The sequence below is a fragment of the Carassius carassius genome, chromosome 48 (genome assembly GCF_963082965.1).
Source record: "Carassius carassius chromosome 48, fCarCar2.1, whole genome shotgun sequence".
NCBI lineage: Eukaryota > Metazoa > Chordata > Actinopteri > Cypriniformes > Cyprinidae > Carassius > Carassius carassius.
Window position 1 is genome coordinate 3,034,928 of NC_081802.1, and position 22,181 is coordinate 3,057,108.

The window sequence follows — 22,181 nt, forward strand, 5'->3', positions numbered from 1 at the left end:
AACCAGACAGAAAAACACAAGATTGACAGATGGCAAGCCCAGTACACAGGCATGTAAATCTTGTTTGCTAGTCATAACTGTGGTAAAACTGGACACTGGATGAATGAGTGTAGGAAAAGCAAGAAGACATTAGGAGAAATGAACAGCTTTACTCAGTCTACTTACCACTCTGAAGCTGCCCCTTCCCTCTTCACCTAACTGTTGGAGCAGCTTGCGCAGTGTTTAACTGTTAGGGCGGTGAGTGTTTAACTTCCCCAGTAATGTACAACAAAGATGAAAGATTCTTTGTAAATAGAGCTACAGGAAGGTGACTGTCACTTCCTCCCATTGAGAGAATGTTAAGTACACTCACAGCCTTCAAAGCTATACTACAGAATATTCCAGTCACCCATCTATCCTTTTTGGGTTATGATGTTTGTTGATGACTGATGTATGACGGAAGTATGACTGATCTTCCATTTGCACACCAACTACAGGGATAGACTAAGAAACACATGGACCAGTGGGGAGCTCAGGGAAGAACCGAAGTGCAACAGGCCGTGGGGGCCAACCCTGTGGTGTAGAAATCATCATATGTTTCCCCTATCAATAGTTTTATCTCCACCTCACTGGCCCACAGATGTCAAATTACTTAAAATTAGATTGAGAAAAAAACTCAACCTATACGATCACCAGACTTAAAACCACTATACGATCAACAAAAGTCCAAAAATGTCTATACATGAATACTGCTGGTCTCCAGTTACTTTGTTTTCTTGTGTTGCAGGTATGTGTACATGCCATGATATCTTCATATGCGGCACCCTGGTGTAAATCATCACCTTCCATGACATCCATGAACAAGCTTCATGAGGACAAAGAGTCATTTAAAAGAATCTGCGTGGGAAATAGACTACAGAAATCAGACTTCACAGCTGTTCAGGCGCCATTGACTTCTGGACTTCCACTCTTATGCTACATGGTTTTCTGTGTCATCATGTAGTTTCCATGTTACCATCCATATCGTATGTGTCGACAGATATGGTTCTAAAAAGAACTATTATACCTAAGTAAATCTAGAACAAGACACTGAATAAGTTATATGTGCATGTAACCTTTTCAAGCTATATGACTGCAAGATTAATAAACATATGCCATAGAATGGACTAATGAAGGTTTAAATTTGTATTATGTGAGAGTTATTAGGACTGTCAAAAGGGGAACTGTGGGATTACAAATTTAAGAATATGTTTAAAATATGCTGATCCTATGTTCTATGTTATAAAAAACTAAGGTTATGTACACTGTGTATTACATTTTGAGGTAATGTTTATAACATTCTAAGAAGATCAAGTCAAGCAGCCCAGGTGTCTGACACATTAACCTTCTGTCTTCATGCACTTCCTGACTTTAGGGCAGGGTCCCAATTTAAAGGAAGCTCAATGCACATATGTGCCTTTGTCTCTATGGTTATGTGAAGGCATGGTGATACTGTCAGCAACTCCACCTAGACCAGTCAGCAACCGCAAAAAGACAAAGAATTGTTACTCACTCAGTTGTGTCTTAAGTCATTCTATGAACTGATTAACTCCCCTGCTTGCATTGCTACTTATCTGAAATATTTTCTAATAAAGACGGTGTAAAAGTTAACTCTGAGTCATCCTCTTCTGTTCATGTGACATTAATCAGCTAGTCTTAAGTAAATGTCAAGAATGTAATTTGAATCGATGACTTAATCATTAAGACATTACCACCACCTACTGGCAGTTTTAGTTTATTATTTAGAGTGTGATTTCATTAAATAAATAATTTTATATTTTCATAGAAATAATAATAAAATTAAGAAAATAAAATATTATAGTTATAGTTCACCCAACCAAAAACGACAATTCTTTCATCATTTACTCACATGTTCCAAAAGACTATAATACATTTTATCAAACAAAATATTTCTTGCTGAACCTACTTTTTGTAATCTCTGTTTGATGCTTTGCACATCAATGACTTTAAATTATCTTTTCAGAGCTCAGAGTAATTGGCTTAATTAATCACCACATCATGTAATTAATTAGATTAAAACATTTGATCACTTACCAGCCCTAATATATATTTACATTTGTACAAACATAAATTTTAAAGAAATTTTTTTTTTTTGGATGCAATAAATCACGATTAATTGTTTGACAGCACAATTTTTTTTAGATATTAACATCTTTCTACATTGATCATCAGATGTATGATACTGATTTAATGCAAATATCACCATCTGGTGTGTTTTTAAAGAACAGCAGTTAAACAGCATCAGCACAATGCAGAGCCATATGGAAGCATATGGGTAGCATTATTCAATTTGGAATGTAATATGCAAAATGACAATGCAATATGTAAAATGACAATGCATTTCTGTATTTACATTTACATTTTCCAATACATTTGTGCAATGTTTGGTGCAAAATGAAAATGAAAATTAAATTACATAATTTTCATTTGCCATTTCATACACCATTTTTAATATGTAAAATGAATACTAATTTTAACACTTTATAAGTTGCAAAATTAAAATGAAAATGTATTACAGAAATGATTAGATATGTCTAACATGTTCGAGCAAAAACTGTGGCAAAATGATCAGTAAAATGCAATTTTTCTTAAATGCATTAACACCCACAGTCAAGACACTTACGATTGCATTTTCATTCAATGTCCCGCAATGAATGTAGCAAAATTCAATGTGCACATTGAAAATGCATTCCGAGCCGATCACGTGTCCGCCCCCTCCTGACACGTCAATCACTGCATGAACAAGGCGGGGCTTGCAGAAGGTCAGAGACTCAAATCTCAAGAAAAGGATTGAAGTGAGGGAACATGGAAAAGACAGTTGGTCCATGTACGTTTTGATCATTTCGGTTTATGGCTTCCATATTTCATTCGCACTTGTGGGCGGAGCTGAAACGCTGCTTTCATCTGATTGGTCGAATCGCTCAACCTTCAGCTCGGTCTTTTCAATCTTTCAGGCAGAATAAGAGTCAGTGCGAGTGCGGCACTGTAATGTCTGAAACTACACTCACTGTTAATTAGCATAATATTTGAATCAGATGTAGCTGGGCACATAATTCGTGCTGCTGCGACTTGCAAGAGACCCCGTTAAATTATTTCTAGGTTGTATACTGTATTGTATAAATATTGTCCCACTGATAAAAACAGTGTAAATAGTTCTGTCTCCTTGGATAATAGTGAAGTGGAAATAAATATAGTTAAATTTATGAAATAAAATTAAATAGGATTTTTTGGGAAGGTAAGTCTGGCCAGTTATACAGCAACACGAGTCAGACGAGTCTGAAGACCTGAGCTGAATTTGGTGAAACATTAAAGTTATAGTCTGTGTCAATTACTCTCATAATAAATAATAATAATAATGTTACCCGTATAAGTTGCATCAGTCCAAAAATACGTCATGACGAGGAAAAAAACATATATAAGTCGCATTTATTCAGAACCAAGAGAAAACATTACCGTCTACAGCCGCGAGAGGGCGCTCTGGGGTAGGCTACAGGAGCACTGAGCAGCACAGAGCTAATTTTACTATTTTTATTTAGAAATGTAACTATATTAATTTTTACAATTATTTATTAATATCACACACACATACCTAGTGCCTTATGTCTTAAAATATGAGAGTGGTAAATGTTACAGACATTGAACTGTTCAGTCTATTATTGATTTTTATTTCCACTTCACTTTTATCCAAAAAGAGAGAACTATTTGCACTGTATTTATCAGTGGGACATTATTCATACAATACTACAACCTAGAAATAATTTGCAGGTCTCAGCAGCACGAATTATGTGCCCAGCTACATCTGATTCAAATATTATGCTAATTAACAGTGAGCGGTGGTTTCAGACATTACAGTGCTTCACTCGCACTGACTCTTATTCTGCCAGAAAGAATGAAAAGACCGAGCTGAAGCTGGAGCGATTCGACCAATCAGATGAAAGCCGCGTTTCAGCTCCGCCCACAAGTGCGAATGAAATATTGAAGCCATAAACCGAAATGATCAAAACGTACACGGACCAACTGTCTTGTCCATGTTCTCTCACTTGAATCCTCTTCTTGAGATTTGAGTCTGTGACCTTCTGCAAGCCCCGCCTTGTTCACGCAGTGATTGACGTGTCGGACACGTGATCGGCTCGGAATGCATTTTCAATGTGCACATTGAATTTTGCTACATTAATTGCGGGACATTGAATGAAAATGCAATCGTAAGTGTCTTGACTGTGAGTGTTAATGCATTTAAGAAAAATAGCATTTTAAATTATCATTTTGCCACAGTTTTTGCTTGAACATGTTATACATATCTAATCATTTCTGTAATACATTTTAATTTTAATTTTGCAACTTATAAAGCGTTACAATTTATTTTTAATTTTACATATTAAAACTGGTGTATGAAATGGCAAATGAAAATTATGTTATTTAATTTTCATTTTCATTTTGCACCAAACGTTGCACAAATGTATTGGAAAATGTAAATGTAAATACAGAAATGCATTGTCATTTTACATATTGCATTGTCATTTTGAATATTACATCCCAAATTGAATAATGCTACTCATATGCTTCCATAGAGCCATAGTTCCTCCTCTGTATTTGTAGTAGTATGGGACTGTTCTGCAGATAAAAGTTATAATAAACCACAATGATGACACTTAAATACATCACCAGCATCACATCTGTAGATGACAGTTCTTCTAGAGGTGAGCAGCTTTATAATAATGACAACACTGTAAAGTACAAAATGGTTTATTTATGGAAAACCTAAAATTGTGTGACAAAATCAACATACACCACCGACAACAATATAACAATAATATAATAATGTAAACAACTGTTGAAATTTGTGTTTATAAACTTAAAGCATTAGCTAATATACAGAGTAATATACAGAGTTATAAAACCTATGGAAACAATAGATTCTGTGCTTCAGCATTTAGCATTCTTATGTATTTGACAAACAAGGTGAAATACACATTATGTTGATGGAAAGTATGAAATAATATAATAAACTGACACTTGACATCATGATTTCATGCATACGTGCTGAAGGGGAAACAGGATGTGTACATCACATAGGCCTACGTCGATCTGAAGCAGCCCGTGTGTTGAAAAATTTGTGGACTGATTGGTAGATGTAGAACCAATCATGGAATAGCACCAGAAAAAGGCAGTGTTTTTTTTTTTAAGTAAACATTTGGTGATTTTCACAGAACCTTACAACCCTGATGAATATCACCCCATCAAAGGACCAGGAAATTAATTATTCCAATTTTTTTTCCAATTTTCTTTATTTGTTTTCTTTCTTTTCATATTTACAGTTTGATTATCCCAGGATTGTGTAATGACACCAGTCTCTTTGGATTTTGCATTTAGGTTTTGCATAAATATATATAGAGTAAATTTTCTAATAATTTAACACTATATGCATACATAAGGTGAGCTGTTTTTAAAATGTGTTTTTATTGCCAAGATGATTCAAATTAATCAGTTTCTAAAACAAAATAATAAAATTATAAAAGCATTTCAGTGTTCATTCCAACTGTTGAGTGTTAAATATAATTATTGTGCAGTTTCTCGGCATGTTTCTGGAGATTAAAGTTCAAAGCTGTTCATATAGTAGCAGGACCGGATGAAACTCTTCACCTTCAAACTAACAATTACAACTGATCTGATGCACTCTCACCTCAACATGTTTTTCCAAATCAAACCACATTTCTGAAGAAACCCAACCACAGCAGGTTTCAGTTTGAACCTCAATAAAACTGCCACTTTAGAGCGTACATGCTGTTAACTCTGTATTTATTAATTTATTTATTTATTCATTCATTCATTCATTTTTTAAAATCATTTACATGTGACGTTTAAGAAATTTAAATGCAATCAGATAACATTATTTTCATATTATGGTGCTTTGAACACGTTACTGGATAATTTTTTTTTTAATTCAGTAATTTTTACATGTAATGGAACACATTTTAAAAGTACCCCCCCCCCCCAACTCTGTATGCAAATGCAGTGTATGAACTAGGAGGGTCAGACTGATCATAGGGGGATTCACATATAGCTTCAGTGTTTTCAGAGAATAGTTTTATTATCAGACACTGAACAACTGAAGAAAATGTTTCACATGTTTGTTTTGTTTTCTTTGTGCTGCTTGAGTCTGACTGGTAAGTTATACACATATTTTTATGGTTTATAGTTTTATGGTAAAACAATTAATAATGGCACTTATCAATTTACTGCAAAATAAATGCATGATGGATAATTTTCTTACAAATAACTGAATGATGCTAACATCACAGTCACTCACTGCTCGTGGTTCAATGTGAATTCACATTATAAAGTTGTCTTTAATTATGAAACTGTAAGAAATGTAATCATTAACTACTGTAATTATTATAAAGTCACCATAATGGTGATTAGTGTTGTTCTGGATATTTGGCCTTATATGTTCATATTCAAATTTCTGAGTCACACCTAAATAAACAACCAATACATTTAAATTAGGCATCATGTTTATAGTCTGTTTATATAATGATTTACTAATCATAAGCTGGAGTGTTATGCAGTTGTTTATGCAGGAGCAAATGGTCTATTGTTTGTATCTCTGGAGTATATGCTGTCTAAACTATGGATGAGAAAGTGAAGGTAAAATAGCAATCACATCAATTTTAAGATAAATTTATATATACTTCTGCAGTAATCATAGACATGTACAAAAGTTATGGAAATGTACTACTCAGAATGCGTAGGGACCCTGAATCAGTCTGAATTAGTCTACAGTTGAAAGTGTAATTATTTATTTTTAAAGGCTTTGAAAATATCCAGCACAATTTGACTTGTACTTTCAATTTGCAATAATTATCAAGTATTTGTTGTTAATAAATTACGTAAATTTAAACACAGATTGTCCTCTACAGCATATAACTTTAAAACAAATGAAAGATTAAGCATCTCTCTCTCTCTCTCTCTCTCTCTCTCTCTCTCTCTCTCTCTCTATATATATATATATATATATATATATATATATATATATATATATAATTTATTTATTTATTTTACACATAAGATATATTTACAGGAAATCCATAAACAATGTTTGATTTTAGAATTCTTTCTGTAACAGTGGCAGTTTATGAAGACATGTTATTTTTATTTTCTTCGTATCTCCAACAGCTACTTCAGATATAAACTTTCTAGTAGTTGGTCAAAGAAGAAAAATTAACATTACTGATGTTTAATTACAACTGCAAATCCATGGAAGACAAAATTAACTGTAGATTAAAGTATTAATCATATTATCAAAGGTTAGAATTATTAACAAATGAGGCGTTATCTGTATGCAACCAACCCTAAACAATTGTCTGTTCTTAACACCTTAACTGTCATCTCCCAGTTTATTTTAAATCTCAACGTTCATTTAGTTTGCCTTTCTGTTGCTGTTCTGGATGTTCTGAAGTTCACATATAAACAATAAAATCTACAATTGATCTCAGGCTCTGTAAAACACCAGATGTATTAAAATGTAAATTCTGTTTTTCAGGTGTGTTTGGTGCTGAAACAAATGAAATACAGTCAGTGTCAGTGATAGAGGGAGATTCTGTCACTTTATACAATGATGTTACTGAAATACAGAAAGAAGAAAGTATGATGTGGAAATATGGAGCTGAAAAGTTCGATATAGTTGAAATTAATAGAAAGTATGAAATGTTCTCTACATTTGATGTTCCTGACGGGAGATTCAGAGACAGACTGAAGCTGGACAATCAAACTGGATCTCTGACCATCACAAACATCGGAACTGAACATGCTGGACTTTATCAACTAGTGATAAGTGGAGTGAGAAAACAAACATTCAATGTTTCTGTCTATGGTGAGTAAATAATCTTGTCATCATGTTGTTTTATTTTATTGGAACTATTGACATTTTAAAGTGATTTAAGATTTTGGTATGTGACAAAACACTTACAAACTTACAACTGGCATTCTGTAACATACTCCACCGGAGGTGAGCTTGATAAACCCAAGTGCAGTTTATTGACAAATAAAAATGTTCAAGTGGAAAACTAAACTTAAAACATGACCTGACTTGAAAATATCCATAAACATAGACTTAAGCATAAACATGAGCATTGACCTAGATATGGACTCATTAAACAGTGGGTAACCACAAGTACTAGATGAGAGACAATGGAAACATGAGAGAGAGAGAGAGAGAGAGAGAGAGAGAGAGAGACTAATGGCTAACAAATAACAACAGTGAACAATCAAAAAATGAATGATCAGAACATAACACATATACGGGGAGCACATGGCATACTAACATGAGGTAAAAGGCAATACATGACAGGAAACATGAACCAAATTACAACGTTAAAGACATAAGAAAAAGGTTAACCAAAATCCAAACCACTGTGACACATTAATGCAGAGTATTAGTTAACAATTAATAATGGCACTTATCCATTGACTGCAAAATAAATGCATGATGGATCATTTTCTTACAAATCAATGTCAACAACGGAATGATGCTAACATCACACTCATTCACTGCTCTTGGTTCAATGTGTATTCAAATTATAAAGTTGTCTTTAATTATGAAACTGTAAGAAATGTAATCGTTTACTACTGTAATTATTATGAAGTCACCATAATGGTGATTAGTGTTGTTCTGGATATTGGGACTTATATGTTCATATCCAAATTTCTGATCTAGCCAAGTGAGAAGTGTGACTGAGAAGACCTACTCTGAAATAGTGAAAGCTAAACAAAGGTTTAAACTAGTGTCATGTCATCAGTTACACATTGCACATTTGCTGCACATTGTGTTTAGTGGTCTTTGAAATTCATTGCTGTTTTATACGTCATCTAGAATGGATATGAAAACTAGGGATGTCCCGATCAGGTTTTTTTGCCCTCGAGTCCGAATCCGAGTCATTTGATTTTCAGTATCTGCCGGTACTGAGTCCCGATCCGATACTTCTATAATACATAAAAAAAGAATAAAGAACAGCGAAAAAACAGATCCAGGATGTTCAATAAATTACATTTTGAAATATATTCAAACAGCTATTTTAAATAGGCTAGTGAAATATTTCAAACATTTTACTGTTTTGCTGTACTTTGGATCAAATAAATGCCGGCTTGGTGAACAGAAGGGACTTCTTTAAAAAAAAACATTAACAAGCTTACTGTTCAAAAACTTCTGACTGGTAGTATAGGCAACTTTTCTCTCTTATTTTCTAGCTTTTAATTGGCTTAGAAATTTATAAATGCTGGACAATAACAAATAATAATGATTTGTTTATATACTACAAACACTGTTTATCACATAATAAGGCAGAATAGTTTCTATACTGTAATAAATGTCAATTACTGCATTGTTCATATACTTTATTTATCACCTGCTGGAGATGACTTAAAGAACAATTTATTGTCGTGATCATATATTAATGTCTTCGTGTTTGCATAAGTTTCTGTTTTCCTGTGAAAACCACAGCGATAGCTGGACGCTTTTGTCCATATTAGGAGTTTCCTGATATCACTATCAGCGCGAAAGCGCGCTCCGGCTTCTAATATGAATGAAACACACACTGCATGAGAGTTTAGCGCTCCGTGATGTTCATCTCGCTGTATTCTGGGTCCAAATTAAATATCAGGTCATGCGCAGACTATCCTGTCTCTTTGAGTTTGAATCTATATTTATTCACACCAGCTCTTGAAAACAAAGTGATGTCATGCCGCACGCATTGCTGTTTCTGTGTGGAGTCAAAAGGGTCTAACTCTGTGCCACTGCATAACTAAAGATGTGTTAAAAAATAATGAGAATATATATATATATCCGAGTCCTGATCGGTAGGTAACGTCCGATTCCGATCGAGTCTGAAACCACGCGATCGGGCCGGATTTCCGATCACGTGATCGGATCTGGACATCCCTATTGAAAACCATTAAAGGTATACAAGCATTTGTGCTTTAATTGGGGTTCATCATATTTAGCATTAATTTATTTCCAAGAGCAATGTTTTTATTAGCTATGCTAAATGTGTGTGGTTGATTCAGATCCATATATGAGTCACACCTAAATAAACAACCAATAAATTTAAATTAAGCGTCATGTTTATAGTCTGTTTATAGAATGATTTACTAATCATAAGCTGGAGTGTTATGCAGTTGTGTTTATGTAGGAGCAAATGGTCTATTGTTTGTATCTCTGGAGTATATGCTGTTTAAACTATGGACGAGAAAGTGAAGGTGAAATAGCAATCATATTCAATAGGGTTACGATGTTTCTTAGCTGCAGAAATATAATGACACTTTAATTTATTTTCAAGGGAAATTCTTAACATGTAGATGCAGCATCAGAACTAGATGTGTCTAAATTAATAGTTTCTTCAATGCATTGCGATGCAGACGAGGGCGATTCGGTATCAGTTCAACACCATAATAACACCATAACCTATTATAATGTACTGATGCTTTTCTGAAGTCATTTGTTGCATATGTGTTTTGTCGCGGTAGCATACATTAGACGCATTCGGCTTGAAGTGCCACTACACAGAATGATCAGTGTATGATATCAAGTACCGCAAGACAGATAAGAGAGAGAGCAGACAGATCCTTATCCTTTCGTGGTTGATGTCATAAACTCATCATGCACAGTACTGCTTCAAATCGTACATGCCTAATGGCAGATGGAGGTGAAACACGAGCGCAAGTAATTAAAAATGTTCCAACTACTTTAAAAGCCGAAATCTGGTTTTATGCACAACCTGAGCACAACCTGGAGAAGACACACTGTCAATCATTTATCACTTCAAATGGCTTTTTATTTATCAAATTATAGTATAAGAGTTTGTCAATTGTTACGACCCCAGGTCTACGGTTCCGGTGTAAAACGTAAAATGCAGAGTGATAGTCAGCAGGTTACTTTTTAAAGAACCCTCTGTTTTTTTTTTGTTTTTTTTAGTGAAGATAAGAAAATAATATTTGTTTTGAAAGCAGCTCACACAAAGAGCAAGCACTCAAAAACTTCAGGGCTAGGCCAGGCCAGGCCAAAATAATAAACAAAAAGAACTACCTTAACCCAGAACTAAATGTTCTATAAAAAAAAAAAAAGATTGTAAAAAGGATGTAGAAGACGCACTGTCATGTCAAGTGCCAGTGGATTAGAGACTTTCTCCCGCGAGACCCGACGCAACAGAGTACAGCACGTGGGAAATGACTTGATAGGTGAGTGCAGAGACTCGTGTGTGTGTGTGTGTGTGGGATTCGGGAGAATAAAATCATTCACGAGACTCTAGTAAAATAGAAATATCTAAACATAAAATATCTAAAACAAATAAAATGTATTCATCTATGGCACAAAAGCAACATGAACTAATATAAAATATAAACGATTAGCAGGCGCAAGAGTTTCTATTTCGGCTATAACACGTGTTTGCAGCTTTGAGCAATGCAGTGCTGAAATTTGCATGCTCACGTTTCCTCTCATTATTACACACAAATTCTAGACATTATGAAATATTAATTATGCAAATATATATTTAACAGATATTTGTGAGATTGCGATGAACTGAGATGTCTTAAATGCAGCGCTCTTTGCTTGCATTCGGCCAAACCATGCACGCAGCAGCCGCTTGCTTTAGTTAAAAATAACAGTGTTCTGTGAATGTTGATGCTTGAATAACAAATATTTATTAGGAGTGTGTATGCTGGGATATCAGCAATTCGTGATTAATTTTAAAAGGAGTAATCAGTAATTTGATTACATTTTCAGAGTAACTTGCCCAACACTGTTTATCAGATTACATCAGTGGTCTGTAACACTCTTGAGAGAAAACAGTAATAATTTCAATGATTCACGCAAACTTTCACCATTCTTATAACCAAGTTACAATAACACAATCCCAACAACGTCCAACAAGATAAGCAATGCATATTCTGCTCCCTCACACAATCCCCCCAACCCCACTCGGTGCTGTCTATGTTCTTCTTTTAAAAGATACCGCTGCTCCTCTCCACCTACCACCACAAACACTGGTGGCATGTCCAATTAAGGCGGAGTGACCTGCGAGAAACAGGACAGGAGACACAAATAACTGAAAAGAGAACAACATCCAGTGAGAAAGAGACACGCCAATGCAGCAGCACAAATACAACCTCATGCATAACACAATAATTATCAAAATAACCTATCAGTATCAGGTGGCTACAATCAGCTTACAATGTTATGGTACACAAAAACACATAGTGCACGTCTTTAGTGTACGTCTCTAGACAAGGTAGCCAAGGCACACACAGCCTTAGGTCACTAGTGCAAGCTGGTTAGCAAGGTAGCCAAGTCACACAAATAGGAAAACATGTGGTCCCATTACATACTGTAATTTCACAATAACCTTTGTTTTGTTTTGTTTTTACAGTGGCTGAGCGCATTAAACCAAGCATTTGATTTATTAAGATTTTTCTGTTTTCTTATTCTCTGATGTTTTCAGCTCGTCTGCCTGTTCCTGTTATCAGAAGTAACTCTTCACAATGTGCTTCATCATCATCTTCATCATCATCCTCAGAGCAGAATTGTTCACTGGTGTGTTCAGTGGTGAATGTGGGTCATGTGACTCTCTCCTGGTACAAAGGAAACAGTTTATTGTCCAGCATCAGTGTGTCTGATCTCAGCATCAGTCTCTCTCTACCTCTGGAGGTGGAATATCAGGATAAAAACAGCTACAGCTGTGTGCTCAACAATCCCATCAGCAACCAGACTCAACATCTGGACATCACCCAACTCTGTCCCACATGTGCAGGTATATCAGAGCTGATATGTGTTTATTTGCTGACCTGATCTCTGTCTTCTGTTGTGACACATTCACTTACATTAATGATTACCTTTCCAGTCTCTCTGATAGTGCTGATCTCTGCTGCTGCGGCTGCATCTCTGTTGATTATGGCTGGATTTGGGATCTTCTACAGGAAACACAAAAAAACTAAACAACAAGGCAAGTGTTACAGACTGACATTAAAAAATATTTTTGTGGTTGAAATCAGCTCTTTTTCCTGTGATTGTCTCTAGTAGTAACTCTTCACTTTTTATTATGACAATATTGTAATTTTGAAAAAGAGACCAGACTTAAGTCTTAAGTCTTAAGTTTTTGTGTTTCAAAGCATTCAATATTTATGACAGTTTAAGTTGGGAATGCTTAAAAAGTAAATATATTAATTATAACGACTGCACACGTATAATTTAGTACCATAAAATCCCCTAAAATAAAAAATATTAAAACATTATCAAATTTAAATATAATAAAGAAATAAATAAAAAATTTAAAAACGGCTCCAAACAGTACCTGAGGTTTAGACTTTAATTTAAGCATGCAAATTATATTTATTAAACATCCTGCCTGGGTTGGACTGATATGTAAAGAACTATGTTTAAAGAATATTACTTTACATTTAATGACTAACACCTCACACTCTGTTAAGAATTTGTGTGAAAAATAATATACCTAATGTCAAATTAAATTTGTTAATGCCATTTTAATACATTTGTTGTTGTTGTTGTTGTTGAAACAATTCAGACTCACGAAGATGAGATCATTTACAAACACATAGACATACAGAAACCAGTAATACAATTAATTATTGTTTTGAGGGTCTTTGCATAATTTCAATCAAATGGCCATCACACACATAACACTGCAGGGTCAAAAATGATCAAAGACCTTTGCTTTCCTTTCCCAAATCTATTTTCCATAATAAAAGGTCCATTTGGAATTCCTGAAGGCACAGACAGACCAACATCTGTATACATCGGCGGTCTGCTAATTGTCAGTTTGAATGTCTTACACTTGGTTTTTAGTCACAAGGTCAAGGAAAGGTTTCAAAGAAGATTGCGAGAAAGATTGCAACTGTTGCTTTGTCTCTTTTTTCTTTGATGTCTCTTTTCTTTCATGTCAAACTCTCTTTCCTGGGGCCCTCTTTTTGTCTCTCGCTCTCTCTCTTAGGTAACTTTTACATACATGCATGGTACATTTAACTGTTTATGTTTTACCATCCTTCATCTATTTTGTAACCAATTCATGTGTCACCATAATGAAATACTTTCATTAAACCATTTTAGTCATAAATTATGTGCTAACTAGTCTTGATTCAAAATTAACATTAAAGTGCTACCTATTGAAATATATATAATATGTAGCAGTCACTCAATAGCAAGGCTCTCCCACATATTTAGCTATTCTAACTGTGCTTATTTCCAACGTTGTTATAAGTGGCAGTGGGTGGCAAAGAAGGAAAAATGTACAGCATCATTCCATAGAAGAAAAAACTATTTCACATCAGGATGCACCTTATTTTCTTGTGTTATGCAATTTCTTCACAGAAAGCTGACGAGGAGCATCATGAAGATTATGCACCAATCACAAAGAGAAGATGATGGCCTGCGACAACTTTTGAGTCTGAGTGTTTGATGAGAATCAGTCATCCTGAGGGGTTTAAAGTGTGAACTGGTCTTGTAAAAACGTAAAAATTATTTGTCTTGTGATAAAAGTATGGAGCAATTTGAGTTTAACTCTTAAATGTGTGCAAATCTCATGAAATTAGCCAAAATGCAGATGCAAAATAGCAATCAAAAGGAGTGAAGACTCTGCCATGTTCACATTTATTTACATCTGTGACAGTCACACACAGCTTGTTCATGAGGATGTGTCTAATGTGTCTTGTGGTCGATGTCTGTTTGTGAGTGTGTCTCTGAGGTGTGGAAAGTGTGTCAATAGCTTTTTTCCATTCCTGCTCACATGAAACCATTTCACATCTGCTCAACACAAAATCAGCAATAGGCCAACTATACTAAACGCATCAATGCCGTTGTTTGACAAAAAGGTCTTACATCATATGGAATTTACTGTAGAATATGAAAATATAATATATTTTGTTTGTATATGCATCATGATCTTATTTACTCATGCAGTGATTGTGCAGTTTAGCAGTGCTGGTGTTCAGAAATAGCAATTGTTCCTAAGAACTATTGTATTCTTTTTTTTTAAGTATAACGTTTTTTTTAATTTGTACTTTTTTTAGATCAATAAAGGCCATGTCCTGTTTCGGTCTAGGAGTCATTTTAAGAATAAATGCAATGTCCCAGCAAGCAATAGCCATCATTTCACCTTCTAGGTTAGCTATAGACCCAATATAGTCCGGCAATGATTAACACTTTTAGGCAAAATAACCTTGAATTTGGTTACATGTCGCTTCTGACAATATAACTTGCGAGATTCCATCATGCACGCAAAGTCAACAGTGATTACAAGGTGTTTGGTTTCATTTGGTCTATTAAATTTTCACTGACAGTCCAAATTTTGCCTTGTTTTAGCCTAGACGTCTGGGCTGTGTTTGGACAGCTATTAGACGTCTTTTAAATGCAAAATTGCTTGCTGGGGTGTGATTAACAGTTTATGAGTGATGTTTGCTAATTATTATTTCAGTTTAAATTAGTTTTGAGGTGAAACTGTAACTATAACTAGAAATGTTGCATAATAACAATCTTGTGGTTTTTTCCCCCCAGTAGCATAACAGTGCTGCTGTCCAAAGGTGAAACGTAAATTGTCAAATTATACTGTAAAAATTTAAATCAATGAAATCAACCAGAATTTAAAAGTTAAAAAGTTTATATTTTATTGTTATAGTTATACAGTTTATTTCTGATTTCCAGTGTTGGTGAGGTTACTGTGTTTTGTCTTTTTAGGCTTGTAGAGAGATCACTGTTTGTCGGACAGGGATAACACACACATACATATTTTAAAATGTAGAACTATTTAGAAATATGATTTTTGCACACTTAATGGTGTAGTTACAACTAGGGATGTAACAATTCACTCAACTCACAATACAAATTTTTTTTTAAACAAAATTAGATTTAAAACAGATTATAAATGAAAAGATATAATTTTATTATTGCTTGAAAGAAATGCTGAACATTTCTTTGTGAAATTTAAAAATGAAAAAAAAAACTAATAAATAACATCTCTTCATATATAAATAAACTAAGAGTTTGCCTCTTAGATCCAAACAAAGATACTGCATACATGCTGCATGAGCAGTTTTTCATCTAAATTAGATCAGAGATACATTCATATTAACTCCTACCCTGAACTGTATCGCAGTTCATTTATAATCTCAATTGTATCATTACATATTTTGTTTAGATATTCAACTGGCTCGCGGTGCATCATTAGATCCCTAGTTAAAACATATAATAGTAAGGGTTAACCTGGACATGTTAACCAGATAAACACTGATCTCAGAGGCAGACTTAACATGGGGTGGATTTAGTGATTTGAGGGCCCCAGGCAAAATAAAGGAATGGGGCCCTATACAGTTTCACACATTTACAACCTTTAGGTTTCTTTCACTCTTGTGATGCTCGCTGCTGCATGACCCCGTCCCATAGTTGTGTCCTTTTTATTTATTGTTTTGTAAATGTAATAAATAATGCATTTCTTTCATGATGTAGACTCCTTGTTCACATTTAAACAGGTTGGACACTAGATGGTGATGTGGGGTAATTTTCACAAAGCAATTTTCTACACAACATAAGGCTGTCTTATTCAAATTTTTAAAATACATTTATTTTAATTACAAATTTAAATTAAAATGAAGGAAATTATACATTTACACATTTAATGATTATTTCAACCGAACATGAAGTGTGCCTGTGTGTATGCGTCCTCTACTTCACAGAAAAAAGCGAGTGCCAACAATAAACAATAAACAAATACACTGTTGTTTAGTATTCAGTTATAAATTCAGATTCAACTGCAGATCTGCGCCAGTCATTCTGTAACATTCCTCACTGCACAGTAAATTCCGCTTTTATGAATGGACTCTGTGGCAAAGGAAAGGAACCTAAAGGTTGTAAATATGTGAAATTGTACATAGGGCCCCATTCCTGTGTTTGCCTTGGGCCCCCAAATCACTAAATCCACCTGATTGACCTTTTGGTATTTCATTAAACAATAAATACATCTCACAGGCCCCTAAAATCAGAGATATAGATAGTACTTGAGTGAAGAATTCTGTCTGATGAATCCAACATGAGCACGTGTTTTAGTGAAACTCCAAGAGAAGGTCTAGATTGAAACCAAGATCAAGATTAGAGAAAATGTGCACAAAATATCTCACCTTCCTTTTCAGCTCTAGAACCGTCCCCCACCTGAGGATGACCAATCAGGGAACAAAACACAGCTGATGAAGTCTTACAAATGAGACAAGTCAGTCATTGATGCCTGTTTCCCTATTTATTATTCTTAGATTTCAATTTTGCAAGAACAGCAACCCACAGAATGTGTCCTTTTTATAAATTGTTTGAAATACTATTTTATATTAAAAGGTATACTGTATTAGAGCACCATCTAGTGTCGCATCACAACATTTAAAGAATCCAGTTATGGTTGAATCAGATATTTAATGGTAATGGTATTTATTTATATTTTTAATGGTATTTAGCACATGAACATACATATATATCTCAAGTAATTGTTGCTTGTTTCAGAAAATAAATGGTATACAGGCTGATGCAAAGTTAAAGGAGAAACAAACACTCCAAAAACATTCTGCTAGTGGAAAGGCATGCGATTCTTGACTTTTACTCAGAGGTGGGTAGAGTACCCAAAAACTGTACTCAAGTAAATGTAAAAGTACTTATAGAAATATTTACTCAAGTAAAAGTACTAGTCTGAATAGTCACTTGAGTAAGAGTAAAAAAGTATCGGATAAAATATCTACTCAAGTAGTTAGTTACTAGTTACTTTGGGTCATATATACTGAGCCTATTTTATTTAGATATATAGATAAAATGTATGTATGTGTGTGTGTATAAATATATATATTTCATCAGCCTTTACTCAAGTCTTCAATGTCACATAATCCTTCAGAAATCATTCCAATATGTTGATTTACTATCAATGATGTGTGAAGGAAGGAATGTGAAGGAAGAACCGGAATTTTTAGCGATGACTCATCGGAACACCTCTGATTGGCCAATGCTTTAATAAGCTCAAAAGAATTATGTGTGATTGGTTATAATGCACAGCGCTGTAAAAACGCATCTATCTCTGGCTCAGGGATCTGAAGATCTGAATTTAGCAGCTGATGATATGACTCGCTGAACGTTCTCACGCCGGTGTGATTGTATTAAAATTAATAAAATATTAATCAGCTATTTTTTGTCTTTTGGAAGCTGCATTCAACTTGGTTCCCTTCTGTTAAGTCACACGTACAACAAACTAATGTCACAGTGGTATCGTGTACTGTTATCAATTGTAGCCCAAGTTATTACCTGTTAAACAGTAGACAGCACACGCGGTGTTCATCTAATAAGGATCTCCATCGCTAGCAAATAATAGCCTTTGCAGATTTGCTTTCAATTCAGTGCAGTTCCATAGCCACGTTTTCAACGCTGATGATGTTAAACGTTACAATTCTGAGTGAACTGCTTCAGATGCTCAGCGCGTGTGCGGCAGGGAACTGAAAGAATCATTCAAACTGATTCATGAACCTATTCACTCGTTTGCCAATTGGTTTGATCAAGCCTTTGAACAGAATTGACTCAAAAGAATGAATCATTCGCGAATGAGCATCGCTCATTGTCCAGAAAAAAAGTAGACGGCGCGTTTTGAATAAACTGAAGAATTTATAACATTAATTGCATTAAGATAAAGTAACGAGAGGAGCGTCGCCCACAGTAACTAAGTAAAAGTACAGATTTTTTTCCAAAAAATTTACTCAAGTAAGAGTAAAAGTACCCATCTTTAAATATAGGGGAGAGCAGGGGCGAAAGTACCATTTTTCAGAAAAACATAATTTTAAAAGATAATGTTATAGACAGAGATATATTTCTGCTGTGGTCAGTAACTGGGAAGTGTGGTCTGTCAATACCAGGTGGTATTTTGTAGAAATGTAGAAAGACTTCAGTATAATTTCACTTTGAACATAAGTTGCACATTGTTACTTTTGACCCCGTCGGTTGGGACGAAAGTAACACACAGGTGGGTTAAAAGTAACACAACAATATAAGCTAGATTGTTTTCTGATACTCTTATTTTTTATTAAGTATACCTGACTATGACCTTGTTAATATGTAACTACAAACATATTTTGTCTTTTATCTTTGCAAAAAAAACATTTAAATTACATTTTCATATTTTCTATTTAAATTTAAGTTTCATCAAATGTCTCAAAACCCCATTGTACAAACTTGATTTTTTTTTTAAACATTTTTATTTCAGTGTATTTTTATAAAAAAATTTTCAACAGAATGAACAATATAAAAATTGAATTACATAAATTCTAAACATAATGTAATAGTAGGCCTATTCATGTTTCCATCCAGTTGTTTTTATGCATCAATTCAAAATGTGCATTAAAACATCTGGAAACACTGCAAATTCTTAGGTGGAGGTTTCAAAGGTAAAGTATGCCTAAAACCTAAATATAACTAAGGTAAATGTGATTTAGCAGCTGTCCAGAGAGTGATGTTCCTCTCTGTCCAGAAAAGCCCTCTCATAAACATCTGGATAAAACCAGACCCTCTGTCTGTCTGTCTGACCTTCACTCTTGACATATTCTTTTGGTATAATATGACATAAACATTTTAATAAATGATGCAAGACACAGAAATTTACAGTATAACATGCACCGGAACAAAATAAATACTTCTTGTAACTGTAGCGGGACAAAAGTAACAATCGTTACTTTCATTATTGAAAAAAATAACCTGTAGATTGATCATTACTGTGACATATGAAACAAAAAAAACAACACAACTATTTAAAAAAAATTACCGCTTCAATAATTTACTTTTTGTACTCGAAAACAGTTTTACGGACCTAACTGCGGAAAACGATGACGAAATCATGTGATATTTCTCAGCTCCATCAAGGGTTGCGTGTTGAATATGCTGTCATAGCTTGGAATGCAAATGCAATAAGAGGCTCTGAGAAAACCGCTGTGTTACTTTCGTCCCACGTTACTTTCGACCCCGCTCTCCCTACTCAAAAAAGTATTAGTTACCTAAAAAGTTTACTCAAGTAAATGTAACGAAGTAAATGTAACTACCCACCTCTGCTTTTACTACAAAATAAAACCTCTTTATATACACAGATCATTTTAACTATTTGAGTGCCTTATTACAAACACTGGAAAATGAATGTTAATGAAACAAAATCATCTATGTCCAGTTCTTATTTATTCATATTATGCCAAGATCAGTTGTAAGGAGTTTGGCATGTGACATTTTAACTCATGGCAAAAAATTTACATGACAAAAATGCATTATGAATTGAACGTGCACACACGTCTGGTGTACTATCTTTGTAGGGACTCCCCATAGTTATAATGGGTTTTATACTGTACAAACTGAATTTTCTATTGCCCTACAACAACCCTACATCTAAACCCATCCCTCACAGAAAACTTTTAGCATTTTTACAAACTCAGCCTCTTCAGAGTTCCTGCTGCCGGTGTGAATGCAACCAGGAAAATGGCCCGAGGGAGAAATTGGTTCTCTATCTGTGCAGTGCGAAAGCCCCCAATGTCACTAAGGCTTGCACCAATCGGCCTGATGGGGGCGCTACAGTGGTGAAAAGTACAAAGATTTGATATAGGCAGATTTGATATAGGCAAAATGTTTGGGTATTTTGGCATTTCTGAAAAACCTACTTTTGCGAACTAGTCCTAGGTTTTTGGCCCGGTCGGAACCAAACTGGATCGGAAACATTCCCTGGTGTCTATAATTAGCAAAAAGTTAAATTTCGATTCACAGTCATCAAGGAGCACCAAAATGCTCAAAGTGGGTGAAGCCACTTTTACTAAAATGGCTGCAACTCGTGACCAGGATGAGATTTTTCACTGAGCTCGGCACGCATATATAAGTGCTCATATTTTGATTACATTAAAAAGGACACAGTGACTGACCACTTGGCAGTGCTTTAACATGGAAAACGGTACAAATGGATTTAGCTACACAATCCTTACTGTGATTGACTTCAAAATTGGCATGCGGTGTCTTTGTCCAAAGCAGGTGTGTAAAGTATTTGAGTGAATGTAATTAATTTCTGTACTCGAGTATCTTTTTGGATACTCTGCTCTCTCAGAAAAAAGGTACAAAAGCTGTCACTGGGGTGATACCTTTTCAAAAGGCACAACTTTGTACCTAAAGAGTCCATATTGGTACCTTAAAGATACATGTAAGTACTTAAAGTGTACATATTAGTACCTAAAAGGTACACGTTAGGTAAAAAAAAACATGTTGGCCTGAATGAACTGTAAGTCGCTTTGGATAAAAGCGTCTGCTAAATGCATAAATATAAATATAAAAGGTACAAAAGTGTACCTTTTGAAAAGACACTGCCCCAGTGACAGCTGTTGTACCTTTTTTTCTGAGTGTGTTGTTTTACTGAGTATCAAAGATATTAGAAAGTTTTACTCTCTACTTCATAATGCCAACTACAGGACACTGAAAGTAATTTTTTTAAATTTCCCTTAACAATATTTTTTTCACTATTCATTTACATTTAGCAGACGCTTTTATCCAAAACGACTTACAAATGAGGACAGTGGAAGCAATCAAAATCAACAAAAGAGCAATGATATGTAATATTAATAATAATTCCTTACATTTATATAGTGCTTTCTAGGCCCTCAAAGCGCTTTTACATTGTCAGGGGGTTTTCCTCATCCACCACCAGTGTGCAGCATCCACCTGGATGATAAGTGCTATTACAAGTCTTAGTTAGCTAAAAAATACAGTACATGTAACAAGTTTTTTTATACATATATACTGTATTTTTCGGCCTATAAGTCGCACCTAAGTATAAGTCGCATCATTAAAAAAATACGTCATGACGAGGAAAAAAACATATATAAGTCGCACTGGACTATAAGTCACATTTATTTAGAACCCAGAACCAAGAGAAAACATTACCGTCTACAGCCTGGAGATGGTAATGTTTTCTCTTGGTTCATTTCTCTTGGTTCATGTCAAATAAATTTTGATAAATAAGTCGCACCTGACCATAAGTCACAGAACCAGCCAAATTATGAAAAAAAGTGTGACTTATAGTCCGGATACGGTATATATAAATAAAATAAAA

General features: G+C 34.6%; 1 protein-coding gene across 1 annotated transcript; it reads left to right on the forward strand.

Moving 5' to 3' along the window:
* The first annotated feature begins 6,086 nt into the window (after positions 1-6,086).
* LOC132131351 (SLAM family member 9-like) lies at positions 6,087-12,877 on the forward strand. Its single transcript, XM_059543372.1, has 3 exons — positions 6,087-6,203; positions 7,580-7,909; positions 12,531-12,877. The coding sequence occupies exons 1-3, from the start codon at positions 6,155-6,157 to the stop codon at positions 12,875-12,877; spliced, it is 726 nt and encodes a 241-aa protein (XP_059399355.1). The 5' UTR covers positions 6,087-6,154.
* The last annotated feature ends 9,304 nt before the right edge of the window (positions 12,878-22,181 follow it).

Bases quoted from the DNA above. Each gene is read 5' to 3' on its own strand.
- LOC132131351 (XM_059543372.1), top strand. From the start codon at position 6,155: ATGTTTCACATGTTTGTTTTGTTTTCTTTGTGCTGCTTGAGTCTGACT. The intron at 6,204-7,579 runs GTAAGTTATACA...TCTGTTTTTCAG, and splicing joins GTGCTGCTTGAGTCTGACTG to GTGTGTTTGGTGCTGAAACA. The intron at 7,910-12,530 runs GTGAGTAAATAA...TGATGTTTTCAG, and splicing joins ATTCAATGTTTCTGTCTATG to CTCGTCTGCCTGTTCCTGTT.